The following is a 15,083-nucleotide window of genomic DNA, read 5'->3' on the forward strand; positions in this document are numbered from 1 at the left end:
TACTCCTCAGTACCACGCAGTACTTCATCATTACAGGTTCACAGATCCATTTATTTATTCTCCCCCTTTAGCCTCCTCTCCAATTCCCATATGCCCACCCTCAAACACTTATTTTGTTGTGTTCAATGTATGTTTTTTCTCTCTCTCTCTTTATTTTTTATTGTGATAAAATACAGATAACATAAAATTTATCATTTTAACCATCTTTAAGTGTACAGTTCTGTGGCGTTAAGTACATTCACGTGGTTGTACATTCATCACCACCATCCATCTCCAGAATTTTTTCATCTTCCCCATCTCAATCCCCATACCCATTAAACACTTACTTCCCCTCCTTCCCTCCCCCCAGTCCCTGGCAAGCACCGTTCTACTTTTTGTCTCAATGAATTTGACAGTTCTAGGTACCTCACGTAAATGGAATCATATGGTATTTGTCCTTTTGTGACTAGCTTATTTCAGTTTGCACAAGGTCTTCAAGTTTCATCCATGTTGTAGCATATGACAGGATCTCCTTCCTTGTTAAGGCTGAATAACGTTCTATAATATTCTACAGTACGTATATACTGTATTTTGCTTATGCATTCATCCATCAGTAGACACTAGAGTTACTTCCACCTCTTGGCTATCAAGAATAACGCTGCTCGGCTTCCCTGGTGGCGCAGTGGTTGAGAGTCCGCCTGCCGATGCAGGGGACACGGGTTCATGCCCTGGTCTGGGAAGATCCCATATGCCGCGGAGCGGCTGGGCCTGTGAGCCATGGCCACTGAGCCTGCGCGTCCGGAGCCTGTGCTCCGCAACGGGAGAGGCCACAACAGTGAGAGGCCCGCGTACACCAAAATAAACCAAAACAAAACAAACAACAACAAAAAAGAATAACGCTGCTGTGAACATGGCTGTATAAATACCTGAGTCCCTGCTTTCACTTCTTTAGGGTATATGCCCGGAAATGGAATGATTAGATCAAGTGTTAATTCCATGTTTAATTTTTTGAGGAACCGCCATACCATTTTCACGGGACTGCACCGTTTTACATTCCCACCAGCAATGCCCAAGGGTCCCAATTTCTCCGCATCTTCACCAACACTTGCTATTTTCTCTTTTTTTGATAATATCCATCCTAATGTGTGTGAGGTGATTCAATATTTATCTTGTTTGTCTGACTTCTTTCAAAATGTATACAGTTGTTTTGTGTCTATGTAATTTTTTACATAAGTAGCATTGTGTTATTTGTTTCATTCTGTGTGTTACTGTCTTCACCTAGAACTGTTTTTAAGGTCCAACCATGTGTCTCATGTACGCAGAACACATTGCTTCTAACTTGTGCATAGTACTCTATACTGAGCACCAGCCATGTGTATTGAAAATGTTCTGTGGGCTTTTAGAAAGCTCTCTACATGGTTATTTGAGTCCTTACAGCAATCCTAAGAGGTAGATGTTATTACTCCCATTATATGGATGAGGAAACTGACGCACAGAGTTAAGGGACTTGCTTGAAGTCACACAGCTGGAAACGGGAGACTGGACATTTTAACTCAAGTCCGTCTGGTGCCACAGGAGAGCTCACGTGTGTAAAGTTCTAGAAAGGGCTTAAAAATGGGGGCTGACTGCAGACAGAGGCTCTCTCTCGGATGAGGGCACTTTGATGAAAGTTCTAGTCCTGACTAGATCCTGACTTATCTGCAGGTTGTGAATGCCCTCCCTTCACCAGATGTCACTTTCCGTTTGTGTAAAATGAAGACAGAACAATTTTCTTGCTCTTTCTAGATACACCACTTATTGATTATTTATTTATTTATTTATTTTAATAGAGCTTTATTGGAGTATAATTGCTTCACTCACTTATTGATTAAACACCCTTTAGCTACTGGAAAAATCATCAGAATTGAGGGCAGGTGTTTGTTTCTTTCCAGTGTTCCACCTGGGAGCCACTCCAAATACATGAAAACCTTTTGGCAAATCCGCTTGTGAGGCTCCTCCCCCATAGGACTAACTATTTCCAGGAAAACAGAGGCTCTGCCTCTGGCCCTATCCCACCTCTCTTGAACTTTGCACTTACCGTGATGAAAAATTAACCGGGCTAACATTTCCCTTCCAAGGACAACCTCTGCAGAAGCCAGCCTGGCTGGGCCCCAGGAGACCAGGCACCAGAACAGAGTTTCTATCCATCTGGAGCCACCCACCCACTCACTGCCCAAAGTCAAGGGAGCGTGTGGGGTCCTCCTGGCACCCGGAGGAATCTAATCCTTAGCCCTCCTCACTGCTTTGTGAAACTGGGCTGATTTCCCCAACTCTTCTTGTGGAGAAACGGAGGCCAGGGAAGAAAGAACCAGCCCAGAAACGGTGCTTGCTGGCTTCATAACATGGGTCCAGCGCTGTTTTCTGCACGTACAGCTGTCCCTGTCCCATGATATGAAGGAAGCGCAGGAAAGCATGTTTCAGCCACACTAGCTGCTGACAAGTTACTGCCTCCCCTCAGGAAAATGAGAGGGCTGAACCTGGGGCCCTTTCCATGTCACAATTCAGAGGCTTAGGGACACGCTAGGTCCTTCCACTACATGCAATCCTCAGATCTCTCTTGGGCTCCTTACCTCCACAGCACACATTGCACTTCACCATACATGGCTTCTGCCTGTGTAAAATGAGGGCCTTGCACCGAAGGGGAACAATTTTAATGCTCTTTCTACGTTCGTAGTTGTGCTTCATTCTTACAGCTGAGAGGATAGACGCTCAGTGGGGAGAAGGGATGAAGAGAGCCAGGATCGAAAGCCAGGTCAGTCACTGATGAAGCTTGAGGTCCTTTAGCTCGATCTGACTGCCTCTCAACAGTGGGACCTGCCTCATTCGATGTTCAGGTTAAAATGAATGTTTTACTGGGATGACGGCAAGGGCCCCTTTCATGCGGGCACACACCTCCTACCCCTTGGTGCTTCTCTGGGCCGTGCGCTCCTGAGGTTAGGGACCTTCATCTTTCATTTCAGCATCCCAGAAATGAGTAGGATGGCAACACGGAGGTACTGCGTAGATGTGCACGTCTAACCGAAACCTGCTACCCCCCGCCCCCTGCACGACTCTCCATGGCACTAATGGTGGCCCCAAGGTGTGGTTCTATTCCTTTACAGCACTCGACTGTTTGCAAAGCTTTCCACGTTGTATTCCCACAACCACTCTAGGAGACTGAGAGGAAAGCTATCTCTAGCTCCATTTTACAGGTGAGCAAACATTTCTTCTAGTATCACAATAGTGCACCTGTGTAAAGAACTTTTGTTTTGCAAAGAGCTCCATCTGTGGTGTCACCTTCACCCTCCACGACTTTATAAGGCAGCTAGCTGGGTGCAGTGGCAAGAATGTGGACTGAGGCCTCCCAAAGCATGGGGATCAGATCCCAGCTCTGCTGCTAGTGCTCTCGAGTACTTATTATAATCTCTGTGCCTCAGGTGCTTTATCTGTAAATGGGAGACAGAGGGACATCTACCCCAAGAGCCATTGTGAAGGTGAAACCAGCGGACAGCACTCAGGCTACCTGGAATGAAGAAAGCCATCAATAAATGTTGATCGCCTTCCTCCTTTCTCTTTTTTGATGAGGGCTGGCAGGAAGGGAGTGAAACCAGATTACAGTGGCTGCTGGTTAGCCGGAGGACCAGCCAGGAACGGGAACCAGGTCATTAAGCCCCAGCTGGGGTTCAGGGATTCTCCTTTAAGGTCCAAGCAGGTGGGGAGTTAGAAGGAGGGGAGGGCGAGAAGCCCAGCGCTCAGCCCCAGCAGCTGACAGGCTTGTGAGAGGCCATTCTCTCCTACCAGGCAGGAACCCCTGCAGCTTCTGGGCTGACTGTGGATTAGGCCACACCTCACAGGGCTTTGTAACTCCCCACCCGCTAGAGGGTTTGCAGATAACTTCTTTCTCACCACGGGAGTTTCCTGCTGTTAAAAACAAACAAAGCCTAGAGGCCTGGTAGGGGGAGGGGCGGCAGGAGAAAGGCCCTGGGGGCCTGGGGTAACTCCTGAAAGCAGCTGAGTGAGGGGTTTGTGGGCAGATGCCCCTGAAGTGTGCTGGTAGGGAGAGAAACCCCAGAGCTCCCCCAATATCCCGGTGTTCCTTTGCTTCCCACCAAAACTAATTTGGAATACGTAAGGTTCCCCAATACTGCCCTTTTGCCCCACTTTTTGCGAGTTTACAGCTTTGAAAACAAAGCTCTCTCTCCTATTTATTGGGTGTCGAATTTCGGATCTTTCTTTATCATAAGATTCCAACACCCTGTAATGAAACCTTTCCTCCAAAGATAAGTTCTAAAGCGCCCCCATTCATTTCTTCCTGAACTCAACAGATGTCTTTGAGGCCCATTTTCTGCCGGGCACTTGGTTCCCAAGGCCCAGGGGACCCCCTGGCTCCAGCTATTATCCAGGGAGTCACTGGGGTCCCCAAATCTCCACTTCTGAGAGCCTCTCACTAATCCCTCTTTCGCACGGTCTCGGGGCTCTAAGCCGGTATGATCTCACCGGTGCGAGAATAAAAACAGCCCTAGAGTCACCGGCGCCGCCAAGGCCCCTGACCGGGATCGGCGCGCCCGCGTCTCGGTGCGCGCCCCAACTTCCTGGGCCTAAGCCTTCCGCGCGCCCTCTCTCGGACCGGGGTCCTCCCGGGGGTGCACCGCCAGCCTGCGGCCGGACGGCGCTCGTTCGTGCGAGTCTAACGCTCTCGGGCCCGCCACTCCAACTGAGCTTCCTGAGTGTGGGTTCCGAGAGCAGACGCCACGGCCCGAGCCCGGCCCTCCAGCCTGGGGCCCCTCTCGCCGCTCCTTTCCCACGACTTCCTCCTGGCGCCCGCCGGACTTCAGGTCGGGGCCGCGCGGGGTCCTGCGCGCCCCAGCCCGGGCCGCCGCTGTCCCCGGACGCCCACGTGGGCGTGCTCCGCTCCGGGCGGGGGAAGGCCGGGCGCCCTCCCGGAGGCGGGGGGCGGGCAGGGCGCCCGCGGGAGGAGGCGGCAGGGCGCGGGGGAGAAGGCGGGGAGCCCCGGCGGCAAGGGGGCGGTGACAGCGCTTGGAAAGGAGGCTGCACGCGGATTTGCATGAAACACAGACTGGCAGCGGGCGGGAGCGGGAGCGCGGCGCAAACCCGGGGCCGGCCCAGCGAGCGAGCGAGCGAGCGAGCCGGGAAGGAGGAGGGCAGCGGGAGGCGAGGCTACCGAGGCGGAGGGATCTGCGCATCAAAGGGAGCGAGGCGAGCAAAGTTTGGCTGGGAGTTGGACTCTCCTTCCTGGAGGCGGCACCCAAACAGCCACCCCGTGCGGAAACCCAAACTTTCTTCTGCCACTCCGAGCCCCGCGGCCGCCGTCTCCGCCCCGCGTCCGGGGCCTTCCCGATCCCGCGCCTCTGCTGCCTGCCCGCCCGCCGCCCCTCCGCCCTTCTCCCCGCCTTGGGAGCCGCCCGGGGCGCAGGGCCGCGCGCCGAGCCCCGCCGGCTGCAGCGCCGCGGCCCGGCCGGGAGCACCGGCAAGTTCGCCGAGAGTTGAGGCGAAGTTTGGGCGGCCGCTGCCTTCCCCGGCCGAGCACCCCGCTGCGCCCCCGGCGTCCCGCCGCACCCAGCCCCGCCGGGGGCGCTCCTCGCCGCCCGCGCGCCCTCCCCAGCCATGTCGTCCATCCTGCCCTTCACCCCCCCGATCGTGAAGCGCCTGCTGGGCTGGAAGAAGGGCGAGCAGAACGGGCAGGAGGAGAAGTGGTGCGAGAAGGCGGTCAAGAGTTTGGTCAAGAAGCTCAAGAAGACGGGGCAGCTGGACGAGCTGGAGAAGGCCATCACCACGCAGAACGTCAACACCAAGTGCATCACCATCCCCAGGTGGGGGCCCGAGGGACGCTGGGGCGCGCCCGTCCAGCCCCCTGGCGTGGCGAGGACGGCCTGGTGGGATAGGAGCGGGAGGGATAGCGTGTGTGTGTGTGTGTGTGTGTGTGTGTGTGCGCGCGCGCGCGCGCGCGCAAGGGGGGTGGGAACGTGGGCAGGAAGGGGGTGGGGGGGACCCCAAACAAAACCTTCTCTATATTTGCAAAGATTTAGAGCCTGGGGCTTCCACGCGGCACTCGCGCTCCTAGACCTCGCATTCGCTTTTCACCTCCGGGAAAGGGGTGCTGCAGGAATCGGCCGCCCCCACCCCGGGGAGCTGCGGGCTAGAACTTGAGGCCCGCTTTGTTCAGCTCCGCTGGCCGGAGCCCCTCCTCCGCCGCCGCCTCCCGCCCCCGCGGCCCGCGCTCGTGGAGGTGGTGGTGTCTCTCCCTTTCTTTTCTTCATTCCTGTCCCCCTACTTCTTTCCTCCTCGACAGGAATGCAGTCCGTACAGCTGGGGCTGTGGGTGAGGAGCGGGAGCCTCGTGATTGACAGATTCCTTCTTCATTCTCTCTTTGCCTTCGGGATTAGCATTTTTATCGAGTATTTTTAGATTCGGTTGTGCCAATCTCCCGCCCCCTCCGCACACACGCACTTTTAGTTGCAGTGCAGGGCTCTGGCTTTCAGATGAGAGAGTTAAGTGTTAGAGAGTGGGGTCCTCTCCTCCACCTCCCCTGACTGTTTTTTGCCCACCTTTCAGTCTGAGATTGCGGGTGGATGCCCAGAGGACGGGGCTCAGAGCTGAGATAACAACACGCACCCCAAAGTGGGCCTCGCATCGGCCCTCGCATTCCTACAGAGCCCTCCTTCCCAAAGCGCTTTGCCATCTGTCTGGATCTCCTTTATCCTCCACTTCGCGCCAGCTAGGTCAGGCGGGAGCTCACAGATGGCTGGTAAAGGGGTCAGTGACTTCACTCCCCACGGCCTTCTCTTAGCTGAGGTGTGCCAGGCTGGGAATTGGGGTGTCTTGGGGGGGCACCTTAGCCTCCTGTTCTCTCTCTCTCAGCCCCCTTTAAAAGTCTTATTCTGAACCAAGGGAGAGTTTGTGTGTGTGAGTAGGGGATGTTCTTGGGGTTCCAGGCTGCAGAGCACTGAGCAGAGGGTCCCCAAGGCCAGAGCCCCACAGAAATTGTCATCCTTGCTGCTGGGCCAGGAGTAGACTCCATCCTTGGCCACCTGCTTGGGGCAGCTGTACGAGGGCTGCCATCCGTGTCAGGCAGGCACAAAGCAACATCTGTCCACGGGAACCCAGGCCTCCTCTGGAAATAAATGCCACATATGGTGGGAGTGCTGACTTGAAAAATAATAATTTTTTTCAAAACTGGGTGGATCCAGTCCATAAAGCGGGAGGGAAGGCAGTGTGCTGTCCGGGAAGTGTGTTCTGGGTGTGTGATCGGGATCCAGAATTGACTTCAGAGAAGGTGGTGTGATGTGATGGTCAGTGAGCCCTAGGTCCCGGTCCCAGCCCTAGTTCTTCATTCTTCCTTATTCCTTTGGGTGAAGGGTGGGGAGTAGGGTGAATGAATGTCATACTTCTCCAGCCCGGGGAAAGCTTTGCAAAACCTGCCTTCTTACCTGCCTGAGTACATCGAGGACAAGTGCTTTATGTTTTGAAACAGGAAAAAAAAAAAAGAGCTATCAATTATAAAAGGAGCAGCTGTGTAAAGTGTTTGTTTCACAGTTTACAAAGGACTTTCACATGCTTTTATGAGATCAAGAAAAAGAAACTCCTGGAAAACAGATCAGGTAATTAGGCCTAAGATTTATCCCACGTTTCATGTTGAGAAACCTTTGGAGGAGAGAGGTGAAAAAGGCTTGGCATAGTAAACATGCAGTTCTGACCAAATGTGCATCTTCTACTGGCCCAGGCTGCTCCTCCCTTTGAAGGTTCTGAATACATTCTTTGCTGACTGCTCGAGCAGTGTTAACCAGGGGGATTGGGCCCCATGGATCTTTGTTGGTAAGGTTACCAGTGTTCAGTCTTTGGGCTGGTGACAGCCTGGAGGAGAGGCCTGGCAAGGTAGGAGTTTGCCCTCTGGGGAAGCATAGCTATGGCCTGCCTTTTCCAAAGTCCTGCGCAGCCTGAGGCATTCGGAACACTTTGGGTGTCTCTGAGAGTTCAAGTTAACTGGGCCTTCTCATGACTCTGTTAGGACTGGGCCATCTTCTTCTACCTGCCTGGCAAGGACTTAATGCTAAGGCAGATTTTTTTCCATCTTTTTCAGTTAGGGAAACCCAGTTCCTTGGGTGGATCCAGACAAAGTGGATTTCCAGCCCTGGATTTTGTGCCCACGCCTCTGGGTCACCTTGTCTCCCTTGGCAACAGCTACTGCTGTTTTTGGTCGCGGGCAGAGAACTAAAGGCCACATCTTGGGGAGGTAGCTAGCTGGCCTCACACTGGTGATATCGGTGTGTCTCAGACCTGTAGGCTGTGGGGTTTCTTGTCAAATTGTCTGTTCTGTCCTCACTGCCTTTTATAACTAGGGCTTTGGAAAGTTGACAAAAGGAAATGTTGAACCTAGTTATCCCACAGGGTGTGTGGGGTGGGGCACTGGGTACTTAAAAATACTCTGCGAGGTCTGGACCTTGGGGTGTTAGGAGCCCTCAGTCTGAGGAGATTTTAACACGCCTCTTTTGGCTAATACGAAATCTTGAGCAGCAACAGCTCCATGTGGCAATTAGAGCTGGATACTAGGGCCCCCCAGACCATACACTTGCTTCTGTTACCCCGGCTCTAACCTGTCTCAGTGATCAAGAGAGCTGGAGTGGTACAGGCTCACGGGTGTCAAGAATGTCCGGTGCCAAGGCAGTGGTAAGAGCCTGATTTAGATACACCAACAGAGGGGCTATCAGGGCACTGAGGTCTGGCAGGATGGGCAGAACTTTGGCAAGTTGTGTAACAGCATCCTACTTGTCACCTAGTTGAGTACCTGAGTACGGCTGCATGTATCTTCCTGGCCAGGAATGGAGTTACAGCATTTGCCACCAAGAGGTAGAGAAGGTGTGTGTAGGTTATGTCAGTGATAAGGAGCCAGGTGCACTTAAAGATGACTGTTCTGATGGACACTGATAACTTGTGTTTCCACCAATGGGACCCATGACTTGGCCCACTTGTTGAGAGCTGGACCAAACTTAGGCCTGGTTTGTTTGGGGGGAAATTTGGGCTTTCTTGCGTCGGAGCACCAGGTCCGGAGAAAAGTGGGAGGATTAAGCCAGACCCCAGGTCTGACACACACCCTCTCCTCCCTTTCTGTGCATCTGTTCTTTTGGTGCAGCCTCCTCCTGGCTGCTCTCACCCTGGGGAGAAAGGGAAAAGATCCCCATCTCTAACACTCCTTTCTCAGGCTTCTGGGGACAGACCGAGGGTGTAGGAGGGGCGTCTTTAATACCGGCTGCATCTCAGCGTCTCCTGTCCTCCCTCCTCTCTCAGCTGCCGCTCAGAGCACCATTCTTCTGTGGCCCATTGGAAGCAAGCTCACTTGCTTGCACCCATCCTCTCCTTTCTCTTGTTAACCTTGATTAGGGGAGCTCCGCACAAGGGCTGGGATGAGGAGGGTTCTGCAGGACACCGGGTAGCTGACTGTGGGGCTGGCTCAGAGGTATGGCCGAACCTAGGAGCCACTCGACGTTCCCTTGACATTTGGAACCTTGGAACTTGCTGCTTGCACCCAGGAGTTGAATGTGTGGGCCGGTGCATGTTGCAGACAGCCCGTCGCTCACACTTCCTCATCGAATGTTACAGGATTGGATTTTGTAATTGGATTTTGTTACAGGATTGGATTCATTGATAGATGTTAGCCCCTCCCATGTCTGAGTCCGTATTCCAGGAGGTGGAGGAGGATGCATAGATAAATTGGAGATGGTCCCTGCCTGTGAGGAGCTTACACTTCAGTAAGGGAAACAGCAATAAGGCATTGAGTGTCTATTTCTTCCTTATTCCCAGCCATCAGAAGAAGTATGAGCTCTAGAGTGGAGTGATATTTTTGGGGGGCAGGGGGGATTATGATGTGTTTTTTAAATATTACAGAGGTCACTGTGTTAGAAAACAAAATAATGACAGCCATCTGTTTTCTCCAGAAAAAGCACAGAAATCAGGTCCTGTGTCTTGCCGTTTTAATACCTGGATGGATTTAGCAGTTCACTTAATGTCTCAGAGCCTTCGTGCCGGCACCTGTAAAATCAGGAGGAGGTAAAGCCTGTGGAAGTGTTTTGTAAACCAGAGAGTTTGACAGATGTGTTACGTTTAGACCTCTATGTGTATCATTCATTCATTGACTACATTATTCAGTCATTTATTAAATACCTACTGTGATGAGCAGGGCAGGGCAGGGTGCCTATTCTCAAGGGGCTCCCTATCTAGAGTGGGAGACAGACTTGCCTAAAATACAGGCCATGAGCTGCAGCCAAGGGATGTACAAAATGCCCAGGGATGAGGGGGAACAGACCGTTGATTCTGTGGGAGGAGGTGGGGAGAGGAGGGAGGAGTCCCTGTGAGGTGGAAAACCACAAGGACAGGAGTTATTATCCAAAGGATGTTCCTGGACTGTAGTACGATCATACGAACTTCTGGGTTCATGGAGATCGTTGCCTACAAGACTGAGGATGTCTTTATCTTCTTTATCTTCCTTCTCTCCCTAAACGGAGCACTGCTATGCACTTGTTACCTCCCAGCTCGCACCGAACTAGCGACTAGTGACTTGTGTTGAGTATTTTATGCCACTGTAAAGTGTCCTCGCTTTGAAGTAAAGAGTCGTTAGTACTGCAAACCTGAAATTCAGGTTTCCTTGGTGGAAACAGTGACTTTAGATATATTAGCTCAGAATATAACGGACCATGTCGATAAGAAGTGGACAACTTGGAGGTGATGGTGGATCCTCAGAATTTCAGACTTTTGGTGTGACCTAGCTTTTCATTTCTCTGGTTAACACTCGCTGAAAGTAAATCCTATAAACCTGAGTTTCTATATGGACATAAGAGCTTTTAAGAAGTCTTTGCAAGGATGTGAAGTGTCAAATGACAATTCTAATAGTAGAAAAAGTCAATGAATACAGTAGTCGTTTCGTTCTGATGAGAAATGCAAGCAGCCGATGGCATTGAGAGAATGTGGCTTGAGCTTATCACATCAGCAATCCAATTAAAATGAGTTTGAAAGGTAAATATTGGTTCGATAATGTAAATTTGTAATTGCTGTATTATCATAATGGAAATAAAATTAACACGGTTTAATGGACTGAGCAACTGTTAATTTTCGCTTGTCAACTTATTGGGAGGTTTCTAAATGCCATTGGACGCACAATACAGCCGTGTCTCTGCATGAGTTCCTTTATGAATAGGACCAAGTAGCGCTTGCTTCGTTTATTTATTTATTTTTATTGAAGTATAGTTGATTTACAGTGTTGTGTTAGTTTCAGGTGTACAGCACAGGGATTCAGTTATATATAACATATATATATACTTTTTCAGATTCTTTTCCCTTATAAATTATTACAGAATATTAACTGTAGTTCTCTCTGCTATACTGTAGGTCCTTGTTGGTTATCTGTTTTATATACAGCAGTGTGTATGTTAATCCCAAACTCCTAACCTGTCCCTTCCCCCCAACCCCCTTTCCCCTTTGGTAACCGTAAGTTTGTTTTCTATGTCTGTGGGTCTATTTCTGTTTTGTATATAAGTTCATTTGTATCTTTTTTTTTAAGATATAAGCGATATCACATGACCTTTGTCTTTCTCTGTCTGGCTTTACCTCACTGAGTCTGATTAATCTCTAGGTCCATCTATGTTGCAAGCAGCGCTTGCTTTAAAACTTGAAGTCCAACTTTATTCCTTTACTTATTCTCCCACCTTCTTTATTCACCCCTCCCCCAGCCTCCTTTAAGCTCTCTAAAGTGGAATGCAGCTTTCTCAATCAACAAGGCTCATGAATAGTCCTAATTAACTTTGTCCTTGTCTCCTTTGATGTATTGACATATTTAAAAAAAAAAAAAATCCACCGTGCCCCCTTCCCCAAATCTATGTCTGGTAGTACCAGTCTGCTGGGAAGGGAACTGCCTAGAAAGGCTGCCGGTGAAGGGGCCTGGGAGACTTAGCAGCCTTTTGCAGACGCGAATGTCACGTGCAGTGCTAGACGAGACTAGCTCTTCCCCAGGAGGGCTGGGCATCATCTGTTGACCACTTCAGTCTCCCCATCTTCAAGTGCAGTGGTTCCTGGAAACGGTTGGAAATTACCATATTAAACCCACCCTGCAGAAGTCTGGTTTCTAATTTTACTGTATTCCAGGTTTTAGAACAAAGATCCGAGAGAACTTGTCCAATTCATGTTTATGCTTTCCTTCAGTGCGCCTACTGGGTGCCCAAACCTGCTCCAGGTAGCAGGGCCCCACCAGTGAATGAGGCAGACGCCTGATTCTGCCCTCCCGTAGCCTCTGGTCCACTGGCTGCTCAACACGAGGCCTTTGGAATTGTAATAATCATGTATGTGTTCACTCTGGTTAACTCGTAAGTACTGTTTTCTTAATGCCAGAGAACCAAATCCCCCAAGCTCTGCAGTTTATTGAGTCCGGATGAGGGGTGTGTGTGTGTGTGTGTGTGTGTGTGTGTGTGTGTGTGTGTGTGTGTGTAACATTATTCTTTGTTTTGACTTAATTAACAGTTTTAGAAATAACAAATCTAGAGCACAAGTCACACTGTCTGCGGTGATTATCTGGGGCCTCAGCTGTAAACAGCAGCCTGCCACCATGGCACACTGCTACAGAGTGTTTTGACAGAGAGACTTGGTTTAAAACGAAAACACGGTAGAAGCCTATTAATTAAGAAGTTTTGCTAGTGCTGGACTAGGCTGAAGTTTGTGTCGCAGGCCTTTTCTCCCCATAAATGTGGTCAGAGAAAAATTAGTCATAAACAAACTTTGGGGAGTCATTTTGGAGGTAGGAGTCAACAGACCGGAGGAGGTTCTAGACTTAAGCTCTGTTTCTAATTAGCTGTGTCACCTGGGCCGATTCACTTACCATCTCTGAGCCTCAGATGTTCTCAACTGGAAAATGGGCTAAATAAGCTCTATCAGAGGATCTTTCTAACTCTAAAGTGGTTTTCACGCAGGCATTTTAGAAGCTCCCTTTTGCATGCATCCGGTTGATCGCTGAATCACAGATCTTTCTTAATGATGCATATCCTAAGGCCCTATGAATTCCTATAGTTGAAAGTAATAAAACTATAATTCAGCCTTTAATTTTGGTTATTTTCCCCCTCTGCCCTCCTTGCCTCTCCCTCACCCTGTGAGTGTAAATCAGTGAAATATAACTATAAAAGGAATATAAAAATAACTGAATAGGAGGGTAACGAAGTGAAGGCTGTGTGCCTTGAGATGCAGTGAGCAATTTTTCTTCTTTTGTTGCTATTTTTGGCTATTCTCAGAGCAGGAAGTTTACTTAAACTAATGACCACAATTGCCTAAAAATGGTTAAATGTGAGAGGTAGGCATTATAGAGGATACCTGTGGAAAATGTTTGCTCATATGTCAGGGTTTACCCAGGAAGCTTCCTTTATTTATTTTCAAGCATCTATATAAAGAAAGGCTGTACTCGATTGTGTAAGCGTGCGCCTCTTGTGGGGCGACGTGGAGGTTACAAGCTGAAACCCCAGCTAGGAAATGAAAAGTGAGTTTCCCCCGAAATAGTACTTTTTCTGTATCACATGGCTCTCCCTGATTACATCTGGCAAGTTTTTCTCCTGACAGCTTTGCTGGGAGTTAGGACTAGGGGGTTGTTTAAGAAACCCTGGGTCAAGGTTTGCCTTTGAAACCTACAGCGTTATCAGTCTGGTGGCTTTCCCTGCTAACTCTTGCATCACAGACCGCCAGGCCAAGTTGTAGCTCTGAGGTGTCACCGTTTTGTTTTGTTCTTTTTCCTTTGAGACTGGACTTTTGAAAATAGTAATGCTTTTTGGGTGTGTGTTTTCTAAAGGTCTGTTTTTACGCTGTCACAGCTCAAAAATGCCAAAAGGCATTTTTTCCTTAAAAAATCACCTCTGGGCTAAGCCCAAATGTGGAGTAATGGACCCAGAAAGGACTTTTTGAGTAGTTACAAGTGGCTGAAAGCAGGCACTGGTGATGGAAGTTGGGTTTTTTCCTTTTGCTTCAAATGTGCCCCATTGTAAACTTTCTTGCATCCTCATGGAATTCAGACTTGAGGTGAGCCTTATTTCTCTGTGTGCCTGGAAGGGCAGGGTGAGTGAGCTTGTTTTGCTACCTCTTTAAACGTTTTGTGTAGCCATTTATCTCTACCCAAAGAGACTCTTAAAATATTGCTTGGGGAACAGGAGTGGGGGGTGTGGGTGGGCTGGAAGAGCAGAGTCGTCAAGGGAGAACAAAGGGCCCTGGAGTCTGACAGACCGGAGTTTGAGTTGGCCAGTTACTGGCTATGTGACAGCCTTGGGGACATCTGCTTCTATTGATTAAGCTCCATTTGCCTCATCTGTATAATGGGCATGGGCCCACTTACCTCCTGTAAGTCAACGCAAATGAGATAAGAGAGAGCAAGTACTTGACTGATACTTGTGGCTCACAGCACATAGTAGGTGCTTAGTAAACACTCATTTTTCCCTTTCAAGGGGGAAATCTGACTGATGGTGTCAGTAAATTCCAGTAAGGGCCCCACCCCCCACCCCCGACACACTTGTTCTCAGGGCTCGCTGTTCGGAGAACATTGGTTGATGTAGTGAGAGGACCTTCCTCTAGCAGGTGCGCACCAAGCGGCCACAGCCACACCACCTGTTGGTTTATGGCTTGGAAGGCTATCGAAAGAGAATTCATATTCTTCGGTGGTTCTCCCCTTCTCCATCATCATTTTAAAAATTGTTTGGCTGACTAAAAATAATAGTATTGAAAATAAACTTTGATGAATCAGTGCTCCTGGGGTGGGGGGTATAAGATCCTGAAGAAGAAACACCGTGACTCACAGGCTTGTCACCGATAGCCTGCCCTTCCGTGTGTGGAAGTGCATGATGTTTATTGTTGCTGGTGTGTTTCTGAGGCCTGGTTGGAAAGCAGTTTCAGCTCCAAGTACCACCTCACCAGTTGGCTTGGTTGTCAGGTGAGATTGTTCGGTGCCAGAAGCTCACAGCTCCAAAATAACCCAGATGTGGATGTCGGTACCGTGGGCTGCTCCTCGAGGTGGGCCAGAGGGCACTCACACTTAGTAGGCCATGCTTCGGACATCC

General features: G+C 49.9%; 1 protein-coding gene across 3 annotated transcripts in view; it reads left to right on the forward strand.

Annotated features, from left to right (window-relative positions):
• Positions 1–5,316: 5,316 nt before the first annotated feature.
• SMAD3 (SMAD family member 3) overlaps positions 5,317–15,083 on the forward strand; it is a 116,646-nt gene continuing 106,879 nt past the window's right edge. For 2 of the 3 annotated variants that reach the window (XM_065872870.1, XM_065872869.1), the window contains exon 1: positions 5,623–5,828. In XM_065872870.1, the coding sequence (XP_065728942.1) occupies positions 5,623–5,828 (206 nt within the window). Of the gene's footprint in view, positions 5,829–15,083 lie in introns of all 3 variants that reach the window. The other variant, XM_065872868.1, reaches the window with a different exon arrangement.

This window comes from Phocoena phocoena, chromosome 2 (assembly GCF_963924675.1).
Source record: "Phocoena phocoena chromosome 2, mPhoPho1.1, whole genome shotgun sequence".
NCBI classification, from domain to species: domain Eukaryota; kingdom Metazoa; phylum Chordata; class Mammalia; order Artiodactyla; family Phocoenidae; genus Phocoena; species Phocoena phocoena.